Source organism: Scleropages formosus, chromosome 11, assembly GCF_900964775.1.
Source record: "Scleropages formosus chromosome 11, fSclFor1.1, whole genome shotgun sequence".
NCBI classification, from domain to species: Eukaryota; Metazoa; Chordata; class Actinopteri; order Osteoglossiformes; family Osteoglossidae; genus Scleropages; species Scleropages formosus.
This window is the reverse complement of record NC_041816.1, coordinates 27,407,375-27,433,283: the sequence shown is the minus strand read 5'-3', so window position 1 is coordinate 27,433,283 and position 25,909 is coordinate 27,407,375. Positions and strand designations below refer to the sequence as shown.

The 25,909-nt window shown below is 46.2% G+C and overlaps 2 protein-coding genes across 4 annotated transcripts; one reads left to right on the top strand and one right to left on the bottom strand.

Moving 5' to 3' along the window:
- Positions 1 to 266: 266 nt before the first annotated feature.
- On the bottom strand, positions 267 to 14,486 carry LOC108930930 (matrix metalloproteinase-14-like). The gene is made up of 10 exons (XM_018746423.2): positions 13,844 to 14,486; positions 5,796 to 5,944; positions 5,423 to 5,545; positions 4,931 to 5,238; positions 4,167 to 4,328; positions 3,706 to 3,845; positions 3,390 to 3,528; positions 2,802 to 2,952; positions 2,604 to 2,719; positions 267 to 2,261 (listed from the first exon to the last, which is right to left on the bottom strand). The coding sequence occupies exons 1-10, from the start codon at positions 13,937 to 13,939 to the stop codon at positions 1,942 to 1,944; spliced, it is 1,704 nt and encodes a 567-aa protein (XP_018601939.2). The 5' UTR covers positions 13,940 to 14,486; the 3' UTR covers positions 267 to 1,941.
- Positions 14,487 to 16,487: 2,001 nt separating this feature from the next.
- LOC108930925 (low-density lipoprotein receptor-related protein 10-like) lies at positions 16,488 to 22,710 on the top strand. Of its 3 annotated transcripts, none has more exons than XM_018746415.2 (10): positions 16,488 to 16,568; positions 17,273 to 17,447; positions 17,924 to 17,956; positions 18,594 to 18,732; positions 19,242 to 19,429; positions 19,570 to 20,045; positions 20,184 to 20,623; positions 20,902 to 21,096; positions 21,335 to 21,464; positions 21,651 to 22,710. In XM_018746415.2, exons 2-10 carry the CDS (start codon positions 17,399 to 17,401, stop codon positions 22,212 to 22,214), a joined length of 2,214 nt encoding a protein of 737 aa, XP_018601931.2. In that variant the 5' UTR covers positions 16,488 to 16,568; positions 17,273 to 17,398; the 3' UTR covers positions 22,215 to 22,710. The 3 variants fall into 3 exon arrangements, with proteins under 3 accessions (XP_018601931.2, XP_018601932.2, XP_018601933.2); XM_018746416.2 differs by lacking the exon at positions 16,488 to 16,568 and adding an exon at positions 17,085 to 17,106; XM_018746417.2 differs by lacking the exon at positions 16,488 to 16,568 and adding an exon at positions 17,087 to 17,131.
- The last annotated feature ends 3,199 nt before the right edge of the window (positions 22,711 to 25,909 follow it).

Here is a 25,909-nt window from a genome sequence, read left to right as displayed (position 1 = left end):
TTCTGGGGTTTAATATGACAGTGAAAATCACAGCCTTTGAGTTACTGTGGAAAAATCACAATAAATAATGCATAGATCTAATTACAAACTACCAATTATTTTTTATTGCGCTCAAAAAAATGGCTTCTTTCATCTTGTGTCACTTTATCTTCAGTATCCAGGTATGTATCGTCTTTTATATGTGACCTCCTGGCAGATGATGTATTCACTTGTGTGGTAAACTTGCTAAAAAGTCCAGCTTTTCCTTCAAAGCACCATGAGGGAACCATGAGATGTTCCTGCATGATTGTCTTTGACTTGAGCTTCAGTAGAGTGGTGGGAGGACCAGAGGCAGGACTGATGGCCCCAGAACTCTACAGTCCAACATGAAGCCCTATGGGACCCTATATAGCATAGCTGGACGGTACATATCACTATGTTGTGCTGCAAAAATTTTTTAAAAATGTAAAAGCCCAACCAGGACCAGACTAAATGTTAAGTCCCTCTTACAGATGTTCAGGAAGTTCACATCTGGCCACCACAAAACTCACTGCTGTGTTTTTCCACGAACGCTACCCAGGCTCCACACATGTGCAGCTTCCAACAGCTGCTAAGAGTCATTGTCAAGACCAATAAAAAGAGTCTCCTAAAAAGACTCCTTCCTCATCCTGCAGGTATGATCAGCCACTCACAGCCACGAGTGATGGAGGAAATTATACTTCACTGCGACGTCAGCTTTATTCTGCACCCTAGTAAACTTTACATTAAATGATGGATCCACAACTGCCCTGGACTGTCCCTCATTACACGATACTGCTGCACCAGGTAAGTTACACTGCGCCGGTATTTAAACTGCATTTTACTCTAATATATCACCCTCTGCAATGAGATGTACTGTGATTACACTGTAAGTACTACACCGATTTGCATTTCTGCTGAAATGTGATGTTTTCCCTTGCTTTACCGTACTGGGACGTGTTCTTTATTTGATTTGAATGTATTTGATTTACTTATTTGATCTGAAGTTAGCTTTGCTGTGGTACATGCCTTCAAAGTGAGCTACTCTACCTGACACTCTGATGAGTTTGCCATACTCTGCTCCCCTCTGCTGAACTGTGCTTTACTGTGGTAAATGGCTAAGAGTGTAACTCTGCTCTGCTGTGCTGAGGTATTGCTGCACTGCACTGCACTGTAAGGTTCCAACCAGCCTTTTTTTTCTCCCCCTAAGTACAACTACAGCATCTGAGTCTCAAGTCTAACTGCCGTCCTGGTCCTTAAGGGACCCAGACGGGGTGCGGGGTGGCGGACGCCCACCCCCAGACCAGGAACGGTCCCGGTGTCCCGGAGGAGAGGAATGTGAGGCGAAGGGGTGTGGGATGAGCTGTTGCTCTGGCCTGAATTCCAGGAAACCAAAACCAACAATAATAAAAATGTGAAAAAAGCTAAACCAACAGCAATTGAGCTGGAGTCATCAACCAAGAGCAGAGGCGGGAGAGGGGCTGGGGGCTGGGGGAAGGGGCAATGGAGAAGGAGGGATAAAGAGGAACACTGGCGGCTCATTCGAGATGCACCAGAGCATTTCTGTTTATTTGCCTTTTTTAAAACCGGATTTTTTTTGTTGTTGTTGAGAACAGCCGCGGTGAGCGGTGAGGTTACGATAATGCTCGCGAGCGCCGCCCTCTCCCTTAGCTGCACTGATCTCTTCTGTTCTAATGCTACAGAACTGTACATACAGATATTAAAAATACACAATACACTTCCCGATCTCTCGCTCCTCTCTCTTCCCCTCGAATTCCACGGCTATGTAGCAGTAAACGTCTGTCTCGTGTATCATCCCCCGCTTTCCCTCCTGGGAATCCGCACACGTCCAACCCGCCGTCCTCCGCCTTTCCGAGTGTCTCCTCTCTGCCCTCGTCCCTCTTTCCTCGCCCGCCCCCCCGCCCTCCACCCCCTAGGGGCTCCCTACACCTTGTCCAGCAGGGATCTCTGGCAGTAGAGCAGGCGCCGGGGCGTGCCGTACCTGTGGAAGAACAGCAGCGCCCCCAGGGCGCAGATCACGCACGCCAGCAGCACGAGGGGCACCACGACAGCCACCGGCCCGGCCCCGGCCCCGCTCTTCTCCTCCACGATGATCACCTCTTCATCTGTGCCCCCCCTCCGGGGCTCTTCCTCGGAGCAACCCATCCAGTCGCGCAGCGCCGACTTGGGGAAGCCCGGTTCCACCCTCAGCTGCTGATTGTCGAACTTCCAGTATTTGTTGGCCTTGTAGAAGTAAGTGTATGCTGGGGGTGGGTGAAGGTGGGGGAAGGAAGAGACGCTCAGCGGGTCCCTGAAAAAGGCCTGGGCGCACTATCGTTCTTTCTCGCGCACACCCTTGTGTTTCACTGGTTCCACTGCCTCCACGTTCACGATTCCAAACACACCCAAGAAATTCACACAATAACAACTTTTTTAAATGAGGCGACATTAACAACATTGACCTTTTAGTATGTACTATTTTATCTACTTTCCGGTTTTACTAATGACTGTTTTTCTCCAAAACGTCCTTGTGGAGCAAGGAGTCTGCGCACACACGCACACACACACACACACACACACACACACACCAAAGCACTCATAGATACCTCCATCCTTGCTCATGATGGCAGACTTGGGATTCTCGGGAATGCCCTTCCACACGCTAATGGGCTTGGGGTACTCTGGGTCCACAGACCGCGTGTTCTCGTTGAAGCGGTAGTACCTACACAGGAGAAGTACGGGGACTGACACCCTGGTACTTTGGACGCAGACAGACACTCAGAAAGACTGGTCCACAGACTCACTTAGTCCCCCTGAAGAAGTAAGTCATTCCGGTGGGGGTGTAATAGAGGGCGGCATCCAGCCTGTCCTTGGGCAGACCACTTCCCAGCTCCCTGAGCCCCTTGGGGTAGCCAGGTTCCAAGGTGGACTCGCTGTACACCCAGTGTCTGTCCCCTGGAGACACAGCAGGTGAGGACATGTCACTGGCCACTGGTGAGATGCTCTTTTTTCGCACTGATACTTGGTTACATTAACACTGATTCACTTATCTCACTTTTTTGTCCAGGATGACTTACAGTGTTAAGCTACTTACACTGACTTGGAGAACAGGGCAATTTTTATATGAGTAACTGAGGCTATGTAACTTGTTCAGGAGTCTTACAATTGGTAGGGGGACACAAACCTGGGTCTTTCAAGCCATCACTTGTAACCCCTGTGCCCCCCTGTAAGCACCTTAAGCCTTTATTCATAGACAGCCACGACTATAGTAAAAGTGATCAAATTGTGCACTGCTGAAAGATGCTGAAAAGCAATGTGAAGGAATGACTAAAACTCGAGCTTGGCAAAAGAGAGTGTGGTTGACAGAGCAGGAGAGAAAAAAAGAGTCATACCCTTGAAGAAGACAAATTTCCCATCAGCCCTCTCATATGCGGCGTTGATGGATGCTGGTAACCCATTCCAGAAGTGTGAGATGGGCATGGGGTACCCTTCCAGAACACGGTTATTGTGCACCCGCCATAGCCATTTGTCCTGCGGGGGGAGCAATCAGATCAGCACACAAACAAGCAGGGACACACACAGTGTTAGGGTTTGTCATTGAGCCGGAACGTCTGTTTTGTATGTTGTTGTACAGGTGTGTGAGTCAGTCAGAGTACTGGTGTTTTAGTGTGTTTGTATGAGACAGAAGTCTGACTGAGCCGCTGGTACCTTAAAGACAAACATCTCTCCCCTTAAGATGGCAATGGTGTCGAAGTGACCTTCGCAGATACTTGGGCCATGGGAGGGTTGGTCTGGCTTCCTGGGGGGTCGTGTGGGAGAAGGTGGGGGTGGAGGTGCACCACCTGACCCTGTTGGTGTTGGACAGACAGTAAGAGGCTCAGTCATGCTAAACAACAGGCTAGGCCACAGAGAAGAGACAAATCTGAGAAAACAAGAATGTTTCTGGTTTGAATCCCAATACTGTAATCATTGAGACTCTGCTTGAAGGACATCAGGAGAATGCAGCTCAGCAGGTGAGGAAAAGTGAGAAAAAAGTGTTCATGATACGGACACCTGGTGAGGAGAACAGTGGAACTTCAGCCAGGTTCCCATTCTGAGACCAGCTGGGACCAGTAACCAATCATAATAGGAAGCTGGAGGAGCTACTGTGGACCAGGAGTGACACTCACCGTAGATCTGCTGGATGCCCCGACGGTCGTCTTGCGGCAGAATAAAGTTCTCCGTGTCCATCCACTGGTAGAAGGGAGCCATGATGGCGTTGGGGTCGCCCGAGTGCTCCAGGCCCAGGGCGTGACCCAGCTCATGCACAGCCACCAGGAAGATGTCATTCCCTACCAGCAGGAGCAGGAGGTCCAGACGAAGCACAAAAGCCATCAGTGCACACACCTTTCATTTTAATTGGTCAGAGCATCTAACTCCAGTTGCTTTTAACTCTTTGTGTTTGACTTTATATTTGAGAGATTAGCGTTTGGGGAAAAAAGGGGGATAAAAGCAGTAAGCAAATGTGAGAAGACAGTAACAGAGGAATAATAAAAAAGAAGTGCTCCTGAGTCTTCTTGCATTTGTAAGCCAACAAAAGGGCCAGAAAAATGTTGGGCAGGTAAACAAACACACTCCGGCTGCCGCTCACATTGTACGCCACTCATACACAGAAATGTAAACAATCTCACGTTTTAAGGCTGGAACAAGAAAAGTCAAAACTGGCCCCGCTCTTTGCATAGAGTCAAAGTCCTTTCAGTGCACAGGTGTGCACACCTATGGACGCTGCGTGTTCAGGCAGCTGTTGCAGCTCCAGGACACCGGCGCCCCTCCTCTTATTCTACCTCAGGCAATTTTCCCTGATTCTTTCCTCTTGTTGCCTGATTTCAACCTCAGCTCCACCCTTGTGTTCCTCTGCCCATTCCTGCCCCTCCCTGTAACCCGCAGTACTCACCTCCTTGGTCGGTAGTGCCAGAGGTCCACGGCTCTGCGGCATCAAAGTGTGTGTCACCCCCAATGCCTGGGCCTGGGAAGTACGCATGTGCCAGGAAGCCCCCTTCTCCATCAAAGGGGGTGCTGTCGCCATGGAATCCCTCGCCAAAGAACAGCATGATGTCGGCAAACTTGGCTGGCTTGTCCCGGATATGGCTGTAGGGGATCTCACGGAAGCGCAGCGGCGTCACACTTTCCCACACCTTGAAGGCATGTCGGATGGCCCGGAAGGTCTCAGTCTCGCCTACTTTTGGGGTGTAGTTCTGTATGCTGCAGGGCAAGAAGAACACAAGTGCGCTCAACATACGGGTACATGAGAGCAACGGCAATGTGAAGAGCCCAGGAAGGGCACCGGTGCAAAAGTCAAGCCAAGCAGCTATCGCTGAGTTACCATTCTACTGGGTGCAAGGAAAATCAAGTCTTCGTTTGTACACCTGAGACTTGAGCATCCCACCTGAAAGTGATCTCCCTCTTGTCCCACTTCAGTCCCTGGAGGACGTAGCGTTTCCTCCTCAAATTGCTCTTCAGCTCAGATCCAAACTTGTCAGGAACACCGCATCGTGGTCGCTTCATCGCCCTATCAACCACATTCCATCTCTAGTAACTCATTTGTCATGACTGATCTGTAAGCACTCTATACCTATGAATGCTTATATTTTAGTATCTTTCTTGCCTGCTGAACCCAAGAGGAGGTATAAGTGATCCTTTTATGTAAGCACAAAGTGACATTTGATTCCAACGATCTAACTAGTGAACGTGAGTGTGTGCGTTCCAGAATGTCGGCCATGTTTAGGGTCAGGGATGGGTGTGGGTGTGGTGGGACTCACGCCAAGGTATCTTTGTCCATAGACCCAGTGACGGTCAACCCGTAGAACTTCTGCATTTCAGCAATGGCTTGAGTGATGGACTGCGGCGAGCGGAGGGACTGAGCACGAACATCGCCTGGGGGCAGGTAGCCGTACTGCTGGAGCCAGACCTGGGTGAGGCAGGTTGGAGGGGTGCAAGAGCAGTCAGACAACACCTACATGCAACACATACAAACTCCAGCTGATTCACGGTGATGAAGGACAACACTTTTCCTTAAGATCCAGTATGACTGACTAGCTATTTGGCTCCAGAGCAATGGCCCAGTGAACGACGACCCAACAAAAGCCATATGGTGTTAATTTCCCCAGACCCCTTTCCAGACTCAGTTGGTGTTTTATCAAATATGGGTGTCCTTGGGTATGAACAGGTATTTCACACCCCTTATCTCAAATATCTATTTTAATTTTTTTCATCTGCTTCATAAAGTTTCTAGGTCATGAAGTTCTGAGCTCTGGAAAGTGGAGAGAGAGGGTCTTCGACCAGAATCAATGTATATATATATACTGTACCTGAAAACTTTACACAGCATCTGCAAGTGAGCTAGAAACAGGTAACTTATTTCATAATGTGTGTAATTACATAAGTGGCAATGGATGGGTGTGAGGGGGAACTTGCAGTTTAGGATGAGGCCTGAGGTTTTTCAGATGACAAGTGTAACTATGAGTTTCACATCACATGCTCCACTGGGGTAGCTCAGCCCACCAGATCTGGAGGTTGCAGGTTCAAATTCTACCAGCTTTTTTAGTACCCTAGAGCAAGGTACTTACCCTAAATTATTTAAGTACAAGTCATCCAGGTGTATAAATGTGTAAATAATTCTAGGTACCTTAACACTGTAAGCCCCTTTCTAGAAAAGTTAAAGCTAAATGAACACATTTCAATATCTCCTCCAACAGAAGGACACGATGCTCATGAAGCGATGAGACTAAACTGCTCTAGGAGGCGTGTGTGTGTGTGTGTGTGTTTGTGTGTGTGTTACTAATGTCTCAACAGAGATTAACCTGTTTCCAAAACTGAATTTGGATTAGATTGAGCGCAGCCGGGTAAATCATTACTGTCACACCGAATACTTGATAGTTTCAAACCAACTGCACTATCTTACAGTTATGTGAATATAATAAAAAAATCCTATTCTATGTCACTGGGAAAAAATGGTAGTTACTGTAGCTAGTTTTCTACATCGGTTTAACTGCTCATCCCGATTTTGACCTTTCGACACGGTGAGCAAAAACCAGTCATCTTGTTTCAGGACATGTTTCCACAAGCACACACATTGCTCACCTCTCTTTAACTACGTTGTCCAGTCATTTAAGAACAACAGAGCCACATTTTCCCGATCTTACATTCCATCGAGAAGTGGACAAAAAAAAAAACTCTCAATTTGAAAAACATGTTACTTTGAATCTTATCATCTATCTGCAAATGTACATATTTCTGTTTGGATTTGTGTGTGTCTGTGCGTGTGCGTGTGCGCGTTTGCAATTCAAAGCACAGACAGCACAGTCACTGTTTCTGTATAAACCAGTCTGTGAAATTACAGTGAATTTTTCTATAATCCCCAAACCTCAAACACTCCCTCTCTCTCTTTTCTCAGTGATTCAGTGAATTTGCGCGTGTGTGTGTGTGTATATTCATTTGCCCTCCTGTGAGGTAGCGTCTGTATTTAAGAACCTGGGCTGGTTTTACTCTTTAACTCTTCACCGTCCTGCAGGCAGTGAATGTCTATCAATGGCTGTTAGAGCCACACGGTCTTCGAAACAGAAAGATCTCCTAAGAAAAGCGGTCAGACTTAAATGTGTGTGACCGTTCAAGTGAGGAAGACGTGCGGAGCAAGAGGAGGGTTTGAGTACAAGTGCAAACTCGACGGCCAAGCGACCGTAACCACCCACGGCCGCAGGATACAGCGAGAGGGGAAGGAAAGGAAGAAGGAGAAGAGGACGGAGGAGGCAGGCGGGAGCTGCAGAACAAGGTCCAATTATAGGCCGTTCAATGAAGTCAGCTCTGTGCCCCATGCGTACACTGTGGCCGCACCGCAGGATCTCTGCCGGCCTGTAAGACCACTCTCTGTTGGCTGCTGCCTTGGCTGGAGCAGCTCGCCCACACTGTGAGGTCCTCCTCCCGTTTCGACCTGCGGATCTCCAAAAGACCCGGAACTTTCCGAAGGCCCCATTTTACGCCAGGCAGTCTACTAATCATCACCCGCCATCTCTTGTATCACCGTCTTGGCCGTGCAAAGTAAATTTTCCTATTGGTGAATGTAGCAAATGTACAGGATCACATTAATGAATTAATTTTAATGAATAAATATAGGAAATGTGTGGAAGTAAATATAATTAGGAATAGAGTATAATGGAAAAAAATTCTATTGGTGGATGGAGGGTGAAGAACAAATTTGCTGCCGCACAGCATCCCGAAGTGCGGCGAACTACCCTTCGGGAGATGCCTTCAATCTCCCATCATGCCCAGAACTTATCCAATGAAAGTGCTGACTAAGCAGTGTTGGGAGTGAGGACTGTCCGACTGTCCGAGGGGGGGCCATCGGTGACGGCTCCTCTGACCACAGCTCGTTCCCACATTACACTAGACGAGTCCTCAGCGTGCATTACTTCATCTGATGTGGACGTTACCACGGTCCTACATGTCTGTTTGCAGACTTAGATTACCATGACAATACTCCACTACCACCACAAAAAAAAAAACTGGAAGTGAAACGACTACTTTTATTCAACATTCTGGAAACATTGTGGTTCATGGGTGCCCCAGGTGGGACCAAGCGGGAGGGTGTGTATGTGTATGTGTGCAAACACTGAGATAGGCTATGTCCTTGGGATTTACACAGCCTTGGATTGGCTATAGATCACTGCGAAAACAAAGGAATGTGGTAAAAACCCAAAATATCAGCCAGTAGTATAGCCTGGGCAGGATTTGTGTGCCCTGACACCATCCTCATAACTCATTTTTGTCAAAAGACATAAATAAGATCAGGATAGAGCAGGCGATGAAGGCAGGAATGGGAGAAGAGGTGACAACAGACCCCGTCTGAAGACATCGGCAAAGACGCAGGACAAACGAGCAGAAGGAAAGTGATGGCGAAGCGACAGAGTCCAAGGGGAGAGGAGCGAAGAGGGAGGCAGAATTTAAATGTGAGGCAAACAGACTGACTCAGTTGTTCCCTTTACTCTGTGCCAGTGGAAAAAAAGGAGAATTCTGGTCAACGGAGGCTGCACCCAGCAGTCGTGCTGCTGAACTTGGTGACCCACTTACACCGGTACCTAGTTCGACTTTTACATGCACCCGCTCACCCACCTGGTCACATATATATGGATATAGCTGGCACACATACACACACCACCTCTGATACAAAACACACCTATTTAGAGAGCTCATCTGTCTAGTGATCCTCTTACTCTGGTACCCCGTTACCTGGTTACAAGAGATGGGCTGCTGTCTAGATTTTGGTTACCGCTCATCCTGGTATTAGGATTCCGATCCCAGTCATCTGTACTTTTTTGGTCCGTTAAATCCAGGGGGTGAAATGCATTTGACCACAAAAACCAAAGAAGCCACCACTCAGATACCAGCGGATAGATGATATCTCATGGGGAAGCCGGTAGCATAATGGTTAAAGTTGCTGAAGATCTGAAGGTCACACATTCAAATATATTTTCCTGCTGTTGGACTCATGGGCAAGGTACTTACCCTCAATAGCTTGAGTAAAAGGACCCACCTGTGTGAATGGTAAATAACTGTAAGTAGCTTAACATTGTCAGTCGCTTTGGAGAAAAGTGTTGGATAAATAAGTAAGTGCTGTTGGAAAACAGACTAATATGCTGCTCAGACTGAACAAATGCTGATTCGGAGCTTCGTGGAACAGTGTTCATCTCACGAGAGGAAGGTGGCTGATGCAGAGTTCTGTATCCAGAACATATGGCGGCGTGAAGTCGGCCCACCCAAGCAGACCATGACCCAAACACACCAGCCAGTACGCAACTCAGGCCACAAGTGAAATTCCTGTGCTCTTATTAATACAGCTGGACATGTCCAAAAAAACCCAGTTCTCCCAGTTGAGGAGTGACCAGTGAGACAGGTAAGGTCACACATGCCATGTAGTGGTAACCCTGTGATCGCCAGGAAAACAGAAAACGGCGAAATCTGGGCAAAGAAGACCAAAGTCAGACTCCTTGGACCCACAGAGTCAGGACCATTTGGGGGACAGACACCAGACTGCAATCGAGGCAGCAGTTCCTCCAAAGGAAGGTGGTGCTTCAAGCACTTTGGACCCCCCCTTCGATGTACTGCCAGATGGATAGGCGCGTTCCTGCAGATGGACAGGAAGTTTCCGAGCGGCAGCCACAGTTTTTCAGGAACAACCAGCATTTGCAGCATCAGCCAGTACAGAGAGCTCCGTTACTGTCTCCAGCTGTGAGACGTTCCATTTCCTAGCTCATGTATGCACCATGCTGGAAAACTCACCTACAGGGCTCCATTGCTCCCTACACCTCAGCTCCTCCACCTCTGGCTGCTGCGTGGTCACACACACGCTGTCTGACACTGAAAGTCCGTAGGTTCTGATATGGCGGAATGAGCTCCCTCTCTCCCTCACAGCTGCTGAATCCTTTTAAAAGTTCAAAAAGGGTTTCAAAAGACATCTCTTTCAGATGCATTTCTGTCCTGCTCTCCTAGATGCTCCCTGCACTTGCATCACATCATAATAACAGCATCAAAAGGCTCTTAGAATGGATCACAGATGGTCCAGAAACAGATAACTGGCAGAGCTGATAACAGTATGTATGTGTCACACTTAATAAACTTCTTTACCTGCGAGTAGCGCAGCCTCAGGTGTAACGGGATTCCAGATCTAACAAAGTTATAATTGTGTACCTTGTACGCTCACCTGAGGCTGTGTTAGTCATTGTTCAAAGCAAAAGTACACCGCATGATAGATGCCACCACAGGGTTTTTCCTGAATATTTATTAGAATAGCCCTTATTTCATGGTTAGTTATTGTATCTGGCGTGAAAACACTTTACATGTACAATTGTACATGATTCATTTAGCAGTCACTCTTCTCCGAAGCGATGTACAACTCAGAGTAAATAAAGGAGTGTTTCACCATGTTGGCCACCCGTAGGACCTCAGACAGTAGACTGAAGCCCAAAGTCAACGGGCCCAAATCTAATCAAGTCTTGGATATCTGACTTTCTAAAAAAAAAAAAAAAAAGTTGATTGTCCCATTTTGGAATTCCCATTTCTTATGTCTTGTGGCATGACATCAACTGCACGGCACACCACAAGCCCCACATCTCTGTACGGAAAAGTGTAAACGTGATATTGTTTTTTATTGTACTAGTTGCCGCTTGAAAGCATGCAAATCTTATAGGGATTGCCATTATTTTTGTAGAAAATCTTAAAATAAACAAATAAAATGAATAAATGACTATGATTTACACGCCTGACTCTACTTACCTACTTGGTTTAACCTGTTTAACTTGGGCTTCACTTATTTTTACACCTGCACTACTTGTGTGTTTCTACTACACACACGATTTCCTCTAAAGCAACAAATAGAATTGGTCATTACATACCTACTGTGTCACATGAGAAAGACTGATTTTCATTAAATACCGATTTCATGATAAAACTAAGGAACACAAAGTGGGGCAGCATAGTGGTTAGAAGTGCTGCCCTTGGACCCCTGGGTTGTAGGTTCAAGCCTTATATCCAACTGCAGTACCCTTGAATAAGACATCTCTACTAAAATTATCTTGCTGTATATCTTTGTAAGTTACATCAGTTAAATGAATAAATGTTCACATACTTTCAAGCAGCACTGTATGCTGAAAAAATTCTAAATGAAAACCAGGCATAAAGAAAAAAAAAATCTGTGCTATGTCACTTGATAAACATGGCCCTCAGATATAGAATCACACAAGAGGAGAACAATTAGCAGGGGTGTGTAATCTCTGATGTGTCATCTCAAAGTTTGGAGCAGAAGTGGCAGTTCACACCTGGGACATAACATCATGTCCCTGTCAGTTATGACACTTCAGACCCTTATTATATGAGCCTGGCTCTGCCCATCACAATTGGAGCAGTGCTACAAATAAAAGTCAAGGATCCATTTTTTACAATTGTAACAATAGAGGAACTACAGAAACAATTCAACCACAACAACAAACTACAAGGAGGACAAACATGACCTTCAAGGACACAATGAAAGTTGGCCGTGTCTGAAGTCAGATGTTTCCACTCATCGAGGAGCCTGTTTATTTCCACCGATCTGCATTTCTCGGAACCCTGGATGATCCTCGAAGACTAGAGGAGAGTAACACGACATCTCATACGCAACAGCTTGGCAGAGCTGCTGCTTTAGGACCCAAAGGTTGCAGGTTTGAACCCCACCTCCAGCTGGAGTGCCCTTCTGCAAGATACTTACCATAAATTGCTCTGGTAAAACTACACAGCTATATAAATGGGTGAATAATTGTAAGTAACCTACCATGGTAAGTCATTTTGGAGAATGGACAAAGGAACTAAGAGAATGAAAGTAAAAGAGATGGGAAGTGTTTGGAATAAATGTAATTCAATACACTAAATTTACACCAAGAACTGTCAGTTCACCACTATAATCAAATGTTATTTATATTGACTGTGAGAAAATGCGAGCGAAAGGAACAGAAAATAAAATATATAAACGTACGACTTCCTCGGATTTCAGGAGGCTGACGTATGGATGGATCTGTCCCGCGAATTCCCACCATGGTCTAACATGAACGTGGCCCACAAGGCTGGGCTCCTCCGGGAGGTAAACAAATACCTCATATTTAAAGCAAACTTACTAGAAATGGCTCATTCGGTTTTTCGACCCTGATATTTTTGCCATTACAGTGTTGATGGTCACTTTTACTATATTTGTTATGGTTTCTAAAGTGCTGAGTAACACACTGACACACTGACTCACTGAGCACCACAGCAGTTTCGCTGCCTGACTTCCTCGCAGGGTGGTAATCAGGGCTTGGAAGTCAGCGAGCGACTGACCACAGACCGACTGACCGACCGACTGACTCAGAGACTGTCTGACTGACTGACCAAGAGACTCACTGAAACTGTCAGTGTGACGGATCGATTGACTGACTGACCAAGGCGTACTGAGACTAACTGACCGTCTGACCGTTCGTCCGACAGACTGAGACACTGACCGACTTGTCTTAGTGACTGTCTCATCGATTTACTGACAGTGACCGACTGAGAGAGTGACCGACCAGCTGACAGGCAGTAACAGCGAACACTGAAAGACACCAGTAGCGTAACTACTCGTCGGGCCTTACGAATACGATCACGAGTCCTTGGTGGAGCTACAGACAGGCCTGCTGGAGTGCCGGTGGGACTCAGTCCCACGTTGGACACAAACGCCGAGTCTGGAATCACATGTCAGCTGTGGATTTACATCATCTTAGAATGGAATTTGGACACCAGTTTATTTGTCTCGGGGTAAAACCACAGCCCCCCCCTCCCCCCACATACACACTCAGCACACATGATGACTTGGTATTTCAAGCCCTTTGTCTTGCTGTATGGGGCTGTTTTTGTGCTTCCTCAGCCCCAACCCAGCCCCTCACCACCCATACCGATACACACACACACACACACACATACGCACAGGGCTCCTGGCTTTTCTCATCACTGTTACTTCATCATGTTTTTCCCCAAAATTCTTATTCCTTTTTTAAAGCACTTATTGTAGCCTGACACCCACCTTCCTTCCTCACACACCTCACTTTTTTTAATTCCTTGATCCAATGTGTGTGTGCGCGAGCACTACTACAAACTGTAACTTAAGTGAGGTTATGAAAGGGACACAGATATTATTATTTTAATTATAATATTATTTTCATGTTGAACTTGAAGCTTTCGTTTCCCGTCCATTTGTTGCTGTGATCACTGGCTGCAGGCGTGTGTGTGTGTGCGTGTGTGCGTGTGTGTGTGTGTCCGCACCCTCCGGACTCACCTCCGGCTTGATGTCCTGCAGCGAAGCCGCTGGCCGCGCGCACCAGGCGCACGCCAGCGCGAGCACAGGCACGAGCGCCGAGAGCCGGGGCACCATCGCTCCGCACGCGACGCGCACAAAGAAAAAAAACGCGAGCGAAAGAAAAGCGCTGCGCCTGCGGCTCGGTGTCCCTCCTTCGGACGGTTCCTCAACTCGCTCTTCTTCCCCAATTCTGCGCGAACGTCACGAGACGATCCGAGACACAGAAGAGAAGATTCCCAAAGTTACGCGTTTAAAAAGCTGAACTAAACCAGAGGAGTAAAGATAAAAACTGTTTTGCTTTGTTTCTGTCTGCAGATTAACTGTCAAAAACACGATTTTCTCATTCAAAACGCAAGAAGATTTGCTCGGAGACTCTTTCAAGCGCAAAGCAGCACTTCTGACACTCTGTTTGTGCGCAGAGATTGCGGCGCGCGCGCTCCTCCACCACTGCGCTCCGCTCTTCGTTCCGCTCTTCGTTCCGCTCTCGGTCCCGCGCCAGCTGCGCGTCTCTCCCTCCTGCCTCTGCAGACGTGGTGCCTCTATCCCCCCCCCCGGACCTCACTCCTCTTAAAAAAGCAGGAAAGTGAAAAAATAGAGGGAAAAAAACGGAACCCTCCCCCATCCAGATGTGTAACCCTTCTGAATCTGCAGCGCGCGCGCGCGCACACACACACACACAACAGAGCCTTCTCTTCACCTTCCCCTTCTCTTAGTTTATTCCCTGCTCTGTAACTTCGACCGAGTCGAGTGTTATTTTTAGGTTTACAATCAATTTTAAAGAAGTTTAAGGTTAAACGGAGGATCTAAAAAATAAACTCGAAATTATAATAAGTAATTATAACTCATTCCTGTTATTTTTTTTTTATTATTAAACAGTAACACACACGGGGGTCGTCCCGGTAACTTCACTTTCACTGTAGCGGTGTCTGTCTCATTGTCCAGGCGGAACAGTCACGTGCTTTTACACATCTGTGTACAGAATTTATTTAAACATGTGACGGCACGTGACTGTACAATGACAGACACAAGTGTATCGCGCGCACGTGCGGCACAATGAATGATGCTGAAGTCGCAAAGAAGTCAACAGATGAGGATTATACGACTTTATTGTGTGACACATCATTAAAGTATATTATAAACAGGTAGTTCTTATCATGAGGGGGGCGCGGTGGCGCGGTGGGTTGGACCGGGTCCTTCTCTCCGGTGGGTCTGGGATTCGAATCCCACTTGGGGTGCTTTGTGACAGACTGCTGTCCTGTCCTGGGTGTGTCCCGTCCTGGGTGTGTCCCCTCCCCCTCCGGCCCTACGCCCTGAGTTGCCGGGTTAGGCTCCGGTTCCCCGCGACCCCGTATGGGACGAGCGGTTCAGAAAATGTGTGTGCGTGTGTGGTTCTTATCATGTATTTTTTTAATGCTCGGTATGTGGGAAAACAGCCCATCCTCGATATTTCGGGCTATGGCTGGGTGGTGTTGCGGGTTCGAGAAAACCCCCTGCCTCAAACACTGTTTTCACCTACATTTTACCTGTTAACTTCCACAGGCTCTTATGCAAACCTTTACTGGAATATTACATATAGAATTATACTTTCACTATGACAGATATACTCTCACTGGTTTTTATCGATTACCGTTATTCAGATATCAGAAAATAAACTGAAGAGAACTATAAAAATACATTTAGACATTTCACACACTCAGTAACACAGAAAATAGAGACCGAGTGTGTGTCCGCTGTACTTGTATTAGACAGTTGAGCCACTTGTGAAGAATAAGAAATATGTCGTCGCAGCTTGCACACACACACACGCACACACGCACACACTTTCTGAGCCGCGTGTCCCATACGGGCTCGCGGGGAACCGGAGCCTAACCCGGCAGCTCAGGGCGTAGGGCCAGAGGGGGAGGGGACACACCCAGGACGGGACGCCAGTCCGTTGCAAGGCACCCCAAGCGGGACTCGAACCCCAGGCCCCCCCGGAAAGCAGGACCCGGTCCAACCCACTGCCCCCCCCCCCCCCCCATTGTAGCTTGTATATTAACTCAATTTTTTTTGAGCAAATTCTTATTCTGAAAATTTTCCCCACATAAGAAATTGTTAAAAATGAAAACATCCGGCTCCCTTTATATTAATAAAGAAAAATTAACAACAGTAAATTGGAATCTCATTTACTGTGTTTGCTAATGTGCCTGGGTGTAGAAAATTTCGAGGATGAAAAAGCAATAAAGAACAAGAAGCATTAAAGACGCACTTAATGAAGATACTGGTATTCAAATACATCGATATTCAGTTTAAGTCAATCAGTTACTTTAATCCGTGGAGCCCCAGCTGCCAGCGGCCGGACTTTACGAGCCCAACAGTGACACCTGCTGTTCAAATGTCTGCATTGCACTTTATGGACGTCTCGGCCGGTAGCAGAAGCCCTTCAATGTCGCTTGAAGAAAACTTTTTCTCACAGGATTGTTTCTGAACTAAAACGCTGAGTCGCCGATTAGTCCGCTTTTCGGCAAAAAATTCCAATGCAAAGCGACACAGAGCAGAAGAAAGTGTGAAAGTGGCGAGAAGCACACAGATGCACGTGAAGGGCAGTGGGCGGAGTCAACGCCATGTCAATAAACAGGGAACGCGGAAGGGAAAAGACCCCGGATGTCAACACAGCCCACAGCCGAATGTGTGGTTTAACGCCATTAAACGTACTTTTACTGAGGTAACTTCACAGCAAACGTCTACTTTCATGTGCGTTCGTTATACAGGGTGTGTATAGAGTGTTTCGGTACCCGACGAGTTGGTAAAAACGCGACTAGGACGTTGAACAGAAGTTCCCTGAACATGTCGATGTCCGTGCCGCGCGCTAGAAGTGAAGCGTTATCTCGCGCTGAGAGGAACCGGAAGTTGGCCGTTTGGACCGAACCGTGAAGCGAAAACACCAAAAACGGGCGTCCTTCAGCTCGGGGCGGGGGAACGTTCGGCTCTTTGGAGGCCCAATTCGTTGTTTGGGCCGATTTGTGTGAGAAAGTCCACTAGTTTGACTGTGTCCGGGCCGCCCGCCCGCGCGCGCTGTCTGCGTCACTGCTGGGAAGAGGCGGAAACCGCAGGAACGGGGGTAAAATATGTGGTAAAAGTAGAGTAAACAATAGAGAAGCGCAGAAAGCACCAGCTCGTCTTGTGCTGTAAAATGCTTTAAAACAAAGCGCAAAATGCTCTTGCTCGTCGTCCAGGAGTTTCGCTAGTGTTTACGTCGAGGGGTAAATAATGAATGTAAAAGTGAAGGTGGTGTGTTTGTGTTTTTCCACATACTGTGCAGCTGTACACTTAAACTTTAATGTGCTCATTCGCAGTGTTCAGGAGCATCATCTCAAATTCCTGCGTGATAATGGATCACTGATTTTCTTCTTCTTTGATTTCTTTCAGATCAGGGTTTCTAGACTAGGGCAGAACAATAGGATCAATATGACAAACATCAGTTTTGGCTGAAAGTCCCCCCCAAGAATCGTCGACTTCTGATTTGTGACATTCCTCGTGAAAGGAGGCGTGAACATGGGTTTCTCTCTTCAAGTGTTGGCGTTGTGCACACTCTGTGTAACAGGTGAGTAAACCACATTGTTTCCAGTGCCATTATTTCTACTGTCATTATTAGGACTGTTATGACCCCCCCCCCCCCCCCCCCCCCCCGTTGTTGTTGTTGTTGTTGTTGTTGTTGTTGTTGTTGTTATCAGTCTATGTTCAGATTGTATATCTCTCAAAGAGTTTCCAAGGACTTTCGCTCAGTTGAAGTTGTAGATCTTACAGCTCCATCCTGACCAAGTTACAAAAATATACTGATTCCCTTTAAAGCCCCTGCCATGTTTGTGGGCAAAATTGTGTTTAATAACACAATGCCGTTTATGAAGAATGATAAGATTTAGATCTGCGAATTGAAATTAAAGAGTAGAGGGTTTTGGACAAACTTATGCTGCTCGAACAAGCTTAGGACTGTCCTGTGCGATGGGGTGTGAGAGGGTTCACGGTTTCAGTAACAGCTGCCTGCTGGACTCAGTTTGCTCTTTGCTCTTCTGTCCGCAGCCTGCAGCAGCATGGAGCTGACCTCCAGCTCTGGTGAGTATTGTAACCAGGACTCGGTCTGTTCTCCTCACACACAGGGTTTCTATTGGTGTAATCGCTGGATATGAGGGGTGTGATGTGAGTATAACCTAGCAGTGGTGAACACAGCAGGCTTCTCGACCTTAAGATCACGATTTATTAATTTAGCAGACCCTTTTCTCCAAATCCACTTATAGTGAGCACTGTGTTGTATTTAGCTCACACCTTTTTCTTCAGTTAGAATGTTAGATGGACTACTTCCATGAGTCATGCATCCATACGTTAATGGAACACACTCTCACACACATACATCCATTGGGCAGTTTAGAGTCCTTAATTCACTTGAAAACCAGGGCACACTCATGCTAACACAGAATGTCTTCATTAGAAAATCAGCTGACATGTCTTCCCCACTCTGCTGCAGCAAGTCCCAGACATGTAGGATGCTTGGGTGTCACTTTTCTTTTACTCTTCTGTCTAGTTTGTCCTTTATAGGTATTGTCTGAAGTATGAGTACACTTGGACTAATGCTGTGATTAGTGTATTTAAATTCAGTGCAATGTTATTTGTAATACTTGTGTCAGCATATAAATATGCCTAACTTAATGATGTAAATGCTGTTCACTGTAGCCCTTTGGTGTTTTCTCCTCAGCTCGCTGTGAAAAATTTACACGGGTCCTCCAGGGAAGACAAGGGGAGATCCAGAGCTCTGCCCTCCCTGGCTGGCGACCTCGGCAACTCAACTGCACTTGGGTGATCATGGCATCACTTGGCGAGCCTGTCATACTCAGGTAGCACCTACTTAAACAATTTTTTTTTCTTTCTTTGCTGTTTTCCCCAGTGGGGATGTGTGTAAAGGGTACAACATGTCATCAAACACTGGCTAACTGATTCCAGTAATGTTGCTGTGCTGAAATTTAAACATGGTATTAGTTATTAGCAGCTTTTAGGATAAACCAGCAATCTGAAAACATTGCTTTTCAAAATGCATTTGAGATATAATCTGTAGTCAGCAGTTTTCCCCCCTTCTCCTCCCCCCTCTGAATTTCTAGGGCACTTGGTAGTCACAGAATCTAGCTGCTGCTTTTACTTTTTGTTGGAAGTATGTAAACTGAAATAGTGAATCTCAATCTAGCAATCACAGATCAAAACCATGTTCTTTTTAAGTTGACACATACTGAACAGATTTATTCTTAATTTAGACACTAACGTTAGTGAGCTTCTAATGCCTTTTGAAGGAACAAGAGTGTGTGCACCAGATAATATGCTTTACAAGTAATACTACTTGTGTTTTGTTCAGTTTCTCGCAGTTTTCGGTGCGATGTGGGATGGAATCACTGTCGTTGACCCCTGTGGGCAGACACCCCATCTCCATCTGTGGGTCCCAGCTGCCTCAGCCAATGGAGCTGTTGGGGAACATTACTGTGACATATAATTTTATACCACGTATTTACTCTATGTCTGGGTTCCATCTCTCCTACATGAGGGGTAAGGCAGTCCTCTTTATTTTGAAGTTGAATACTCTTAATGCTGATTTAAACCAGAAGAGTCATTAAAAAGGATTTGATTGTCAGCATAACTATAAACACGTCTTCATAGTTTATCCATTTCTCATCTCTACCCCATAGCCTCTGGGCCTTGTGCACCGGGTGAGTTTGAGTGTTTCAATGGCCGCTGCCTGCCCTCTTCTTGGCACTGCAATGGTCAAAGTGAGTGCCTGGTTGGTGGATCTGATGAGCTGGACTGTGGTGAAATATATCCCTGGGGAATGGGAACGACGACAATGGGCCGAGACTGGGAAAGTGTAGCTGGCCAGGGTGACTCCCACAGGCTGCCCAACTTTCATCCTCAACGGAACTTGACCCCTGAGATTCGTAACACTCCGCTCCCTGTGCCCACCGGCCCCTGCGGAGGGGTCCAGCAAGGCTTCTTTGGATGGTTCTCACCCCCTCAATCTTCTATGCAATCCCTGTCCTGCGTGTGGACTGTAGACCCAAAGGATTCGCGGCCCTTGCGCCTAGACCTGCAGATGCTGGAGCTGGGCCCTGGAGACACCATAGTTGTCACTGACAGTCCACAGGGCCAAGGGAATATCATCAAAACTGTAAGTGCAGCTTTGATTTGGGGTGCCTAGAAAGGCCATTGACCATTTTACCATAATTTCACACTAGATTATGTTGAGTGTTCCTGCAAAGGTCCTGCACATTTCTCTCATGCCTGACCCTGCCATTGTTTTTGACAGATTACCTGCGCGTCCAATTACAAGGTAGTGCAGGTGGTGTCCCGGACCGGCCTGCTTTCCCTCACCTATCGTACTCTGCCTGGGTCGGAAGGGCAGGGCTTCAATGCCACCTACCGCATCTCGGGTTACTGCCTTCCATGGGAGGGCGTGTGTCGTGGGCCATCAGGTGGATGCTATACTTCTGAGCAACGCTGTGATGGGCGGTGGGACTGTCCTGACTCTGGTTCTGATGAGGAGGGCTGTGGGGGCTGTCCCAGGGACAAGTTTGCGTGCGGCGGAGCAACAGCGCAGAGGCCGGGTGGGGCCGGTCGCTATGTGGGTCGGCCTGTCTGCTACCCCCCGAAAGAAAGGTGCAACTACCAGCTGTATTGTGCCGATGGCAGTGACGAGAGGGACTGTACTGTTTGCCAGCCTGGAACATTCCACTGCGATACAGACAGGTACTGTAAAATGTCCTTGCACTCTATAGCGTCCTGTTTAAAATGAGAAGACATTGTGAACATAAAATCAATTAATCTTAGAGCTAAAGACTTTGAAAGTGAAATGTAAGTCATAGCAAATGATATAAAAGTTAATAAAAGTCTGACCTGGGAACTGAGCACTTGTGACTTTCTGGATAAATCTTTAGTGCCACTGAGGCCTCCATTAAGCAGCGAGCAATGGGATGGTCACTAAATTGTTAAACTGGAGCTGTACTGAAGGTTTATATCTGTGGCAGGTGTGTGTTTGAGAGCTGGCGCTGTGATGGACAAGTGGATTGCAAGGATGGCACCGACGAACTGAACTGCACAGCAACTCTTCCCCGCAAGGTCATCACCGCCGCAACAGTGGGCAGCCTGGTCTGTGGGCTCTTGCTGGTCATTGCCATGGGTTGTACTTGCAAGCTGTACTCCCTGCGCACACGAGAGTACAGGTAAGCACCTTTCCAGACACACACTTGCACAGGAATTTACTTCTATTGCGCACCACTCTCAGGCCATACACACACAAATGTATTGTAAATGCACTTCTGCTGCACAGTATATATAGACAGATTTGCATATTTTATATAAACAGTTATTGTTGCAGACTTGCTCTTCAGGTTTGTTTCAGCAGGTCCCCAAAGTTATGGTACAGTACTGATACTCACCTGTTGACCCCTCCCCTTCCAGCATGTTTGCCCCAATCTCCCGCCAAGAAGCAGAGATCATTCAGCAGCAGGCCCCTCCCTCTTATGGCCAGCTCATCGCACAGGGAGTCATTCCACCGGTGGAGGACTTCCCAACGGAGAATCCTAACGAGGTAAGGAAAACCCATGTGCTCGCTGTCTGTGTCTTGCAGGGCCTTTGGAAATCCTTTTCCTCAATTGTTGCTGGCACTTCTGAGATGAAGTTTCCCAGGTTCTGAAACTAGCAATAAAACTGATAGAAATGCAAGTGGGATAGGGTAGACACACGGTAATCTAGATTTCTCTTGTCTTTCCATCAGTCCTCTGCCCTTACTCTCAGGGGGATCCTCCAGCTTCTCAGACAGGATGCTGGCCCCTCCCCCCGACGTCGGCGAAGGCCACGATTTGTTCGAAGGGCCATTCGCCGCATGCGGAGGTGGGGCTTAATCCCCAGGGCTACGCCGAGGTCGACTCAGACTTCAAGTTCTTCATCCCCACAGCCAGAAGTGGGTCCAGCAAGTTCGGAGGCCTTGCAGTCAAGCCCCGGCAGTCTTTCCAGGGAAGGCGCACATCAGCTGCTGCCTCAGAAACAAGGCCTCGTTCCTCAGACCGAGCAGTTGCCGCCAGTTCCACCAGCTCTGCCTCCCCCGGACTCAGCCCAACCTCCTCCCGCGAGCAATCCCTCCACTCCATTTCTGTGCAGCTCGTCTGTAGCCTCATTGCTCCATTCGCTGGGGCTCAATATCTCTTTCTTCCGTCTCACGGGCCCCCCGCCTGTGTCTGCGCCGGCCTCTTCCTTCACCTCCTCTTCTGACGATGAGGTGCTGCTGATTCCCCTGTCTGAAGATGTACCTTCAGATCAGGATGTGCCCATGCTCACCTGAGTCTGCTTGCCATTCCCCTCACCAAAACACCTACCCCCGTCAATTAAATTATGATTCCAGCAAAGGAGTGCTCCAGGACCTCTCCTGCTGATTTGGTCCACCTCCATGGTCCAAGTGCCTTAATCCATCTGGGTTGTCTTTTTATATAAAGTGTAGATTATGATTTGTGTTACAAGTGTTCAACCTTTCGGGTAACGAGAGAATGAGGGGTTTAATTAGGTTTGACCATGTCTGAAAGTATGTTTGGTGTTTTTTTTTTTTTTTTAAAGAAAAGGATGTTTGCTTTGCACAGAGAACCTTCCTTAATCCTGTTTCATTCCTTCTGTGTAAGGGCTATTTTTTCCCCAGGGCACAGATACATTTTTTTGGATGAGTGACCTTGATGTATTGCTGAGATTTTTGCCTTAACACACATGCACACAGCACAGAAACCTTCCAGAAAAAAAACTACACACTTGCAGGCTGTGGCTAATGGTGACCATCTAAGATGTACAAGACCAGCCCTGGGTGTAAATGCTTTACCCAGTTACCTCACCATGTTGTTAGGTGAATTATAGAGGATCCTAAATTCACACTGAAAACATTCTCAGCCTTACTCAACTGTAGTAACGCCCTGAGTATTCTTTCTGGGTTGTGTGTCACTCTTGTACTGTACACCCGTTGTCATAAGACTTGAGTCAGTGGTGCACAGTGCTCTACCCATGGAGTTCCCAAAGATGGCTTTTTCTCCCTTTTTGCCACTTGTAATAGCTACTGCCTCTGTGTGTGAAGGCATCTTGTACTGAGCAACAAACACTGCTGAGATTGATCAGAGCAGTGTACTTCCACACCCAGTATACCACTGGAACAGTGTCTTGCTATAGGGAGGTATAACGGCACTTTGTCCAAGGTGATGTAAGGTGTCATTTTTGTACACTATGGGTTTTAGAACTGTTCACCCATTTATATAATTTTATTGGAGCAATTCAGGGTAAGTACCTTGATCGGGAGTGTTACACAAGGAGCAGGGATTCAGACTCAGAATATTCAGGTTGCTAGGCTGTGTCCCTAAACCCCTACACTACTTGCTGCGCCTGCAGAATGCTGATACAGCCTGTTCTGTGTGAGGGATGTTTGTGTGTCTGAGCTTTACGTGGGTGTGTGTTCACTGACAATCACTTAGTGCCTGAGCCTGTGGCGTCTCACAGGAAACTTGCTTTGGGTGATGGGACCCGCAGGGATTGCGATGCTGCCACTGTCACTATCACTGGCCCTGACCCCCCTCCCCCCCATACCTGTAGTTGGGCTTTATGCTGAGCTGCTGGAGATCTAGGTTGTGCCATATATCTTCTGTTTGATTTTCAGTTATTTTTAAAAACTTTTTAATAGTGAATGTACATGATGAACTGCAGGATGGCTGATTTGCGTTAGGATGCTGCAATAGAGAAAAATGATTTTTGAGGTTTTCGTTGTGTGTAAAACAAGCGTAAGAGTCAAAGGAGATTAAATGACTTGCACTTTTACTGTGTCTGGGATTTTTTTTTTAATATAAATTCTTACAGTTTGCGGATCGGTAAGTTTAAAATGCTTTTAAAGTATTACATTTATTCATTTAGCTGACGGTTTTCTCCAAAGCCTCTTAAATGTTGATTTTAATGCTTTTTGATATCCAAGTGGAAAAGCAGATTTTGCTGTTGTTTTCAATGAACAAAGGAAGTAAGTGTTGTTGAGAGGTAGTAAGTAGTAGGAGGGGTAAGAACTAGAAGTGAGAAGGAGACGTGAGTGTTTCTGAATGATGTGCCACATTTTCAAAGTGGTATCTACACTTTAAACAATGAAGACTGGGGCATTGAGGTTTTTATGGGTTTAGGGAGGGGACAGTAAGAGTTAATTCCACACCTGAGAGCCAGGAACACAGTCTTCCGCAGGTGCGGGGCGGAGGAGCAGAGAAGTAAGAGGATACCCAACTTGGGCCACAGGAATGTGGACAGAATTTTTGAAACCTTTAAAGAAAAATCAATCTATTTTCATCGAACTGGAGTTGTGGACTCTCATCCACGGGAATAAACACGTTACATGACTATTTTTGGACAGCATTTCTCTTTTTCAAAATATACTATTGTTTCACAAACCCGCTGGTGAGTACACAAAGAATGCTTTGTTCATGATTTTTTTTTTCCTTCAATTGGCAAAAGTTAAATTTCTGGTGGAACTTTTTTTTTAGTAAAAACAATTCAAGACATAATAGCATATTAAGGTAAAATTACTTGGAATTAAGTGGTTTTGCCAGCTGACTGTACAGGAGTTTCTAGTGCTGTTTGATTAGAGCTGAAAGTGAGCACATAAAGCATTGTGTCCACAAGGAAAAAAAAATAATTTTTTTGTATGCATAGTGAAATCAGTCTGTTTTATTGATATCGAGATTCTTTTCTTGAAGACATTACTTGAAGAGAAAGGCTAATAGCTGAAATCAACTTTCTTTTTCCATGTAAAATCATCTAGTAACATTTAAAACTGTTAGAGAAAGAAATTATCATTTATTTAAAAGTAATTTAATGAAAAACTGTTGGAAAACCAGAAATGCATAATGTAGGTGTTAATAAGCTTTCTGTGATTTGCTGAATACAAACTTCATTCGCATAATAAGCATAATTTGTTTCCGAAGTTTTGTTCATATAAGGTGAATTCTCATAAAATACACAACATTTAAATGTTTGTGTAGAAAGGCACACATTAACCACTTTATTAGGTACAGATGCTTAGTTTGAGGTGGGGTGTTCTCTCTGCTTCCAGAAGAGGATGACTTTAGCAACAAGGTATTGGGCCCCATCCACAGGGTTCCCCAGGCCATGCTGGTTTGACAGCTGCAGAGTTTAGGTAGGTACTGTGCAGGACATTACCATTTTTGCAGAAGCAGCAATGTTTTGGTATTTTGTAGCATTCAAACAAAACTCAGCTGGTGATAAAAAGACATAATCCGTGCAAAAAAAAAACAACCCCATACATTACACCACCACCACGTGGTACCAGTGACACTATTGATTCATTCAATTAATAGTCATACACCATACACTTTTCACCAATTTCTGACCTTCCTGCTTAAGTACCTCTGCCACTTGTGCAGATATTTAAGTATCATCTGTGGTAAGTTAATCCATTTGTGATAAAAGCAACAAAACAGCAATACGTGATGAATGCAACAAATCACACAAAGCCATTCATAATGATAATTAATGCCTTTCAATAGATTTATCTGTTTTATTCCTGTGGGTTTTAAACTGAGGTAAAACTTTCCTTTGCCTTTTCAAACTCACTTATTTTTTGTTCACTTTTTTCTTGGTTTAGGGATCAAGATACTTCCTACGGGGCACGTGCCTATTAGGCAACTTTATGGGGAAAAACTTGACGTAACCAAATCGTATTTGAATTCATATTTCTGTTCTCCTAATGCATTTCTCATAAGTGTGAGTTGGAAGCAGCTTGTGCAACTTTGGGGTAGAAATTACACATGCGAATAAGCTGAACAAGTCTGAGTTGTCATAATATGAATGTTCTCATGCAAAGGAAGTCTGTACATAAATACTGTGTTTTTCCCCCAGGGAGTGCTGCAGTCTTGCACAATGGTCCAGTCCTCCCTGAAGATTAGAGAGCTGCTTCTATGGCTGCAATTGGTGTGGTTTCCGGGTACTTTTGAGAAGTGCATCTTTGATCACGTC

What these genes read in the sequence shown, in the direction of transcription:
- LOC108930930 (XM_018746423.2), bottom strand. Translation starts at nt 13,939, where the DNA reads ATGGTGCCCCGGCTCTCGGCGCTCGTGCCTGTGCTCGCGCTGGCGTGC. An exon ending in AAGAGGGAGATCACTTTCAG is followed by an intron (nt 5,239 to 5,422) that starts GTGGGATGCTCA and finishes CTTGCCCTGCAG; the next exon opens with CATACAGAACTACACCCCAA. An exon ending in GGGCATCCAGCAGATCTACG is followed by an intron (nt 3,846 to 4,166) that starts GTGAGTGTCACT and finishes CAACACCAACAG; the next exon opens with GGTCAGGTGGTGCACCTCCA.
- LOC108930925 (XM_018746415.2), top strand. Translation starts at nt 17,399, where the DNA reads ATGGGTTTCTCTCTTCAAGTGTTGGCGTTGTGCACACTCTGTGTAACA. An exon ending in CTGCGCACACGAGAGTACAG is followed by an intron (nt 21,097 to 21,334) that starts GTAAGCACCTTT and finishes CTCCCCTTCCAG; the next exon opens with CATGTTTGCCCCAATCTCCC. An exon ending in CAACGGAGAATCCTAACGAG is followed by an intron (nt 21,465 to 21,650) that starts GTAAGGAAAACC and finishes TCTTTCCATCAG; the next exon opens with TCCTCTGCCCTTACTCTCAG.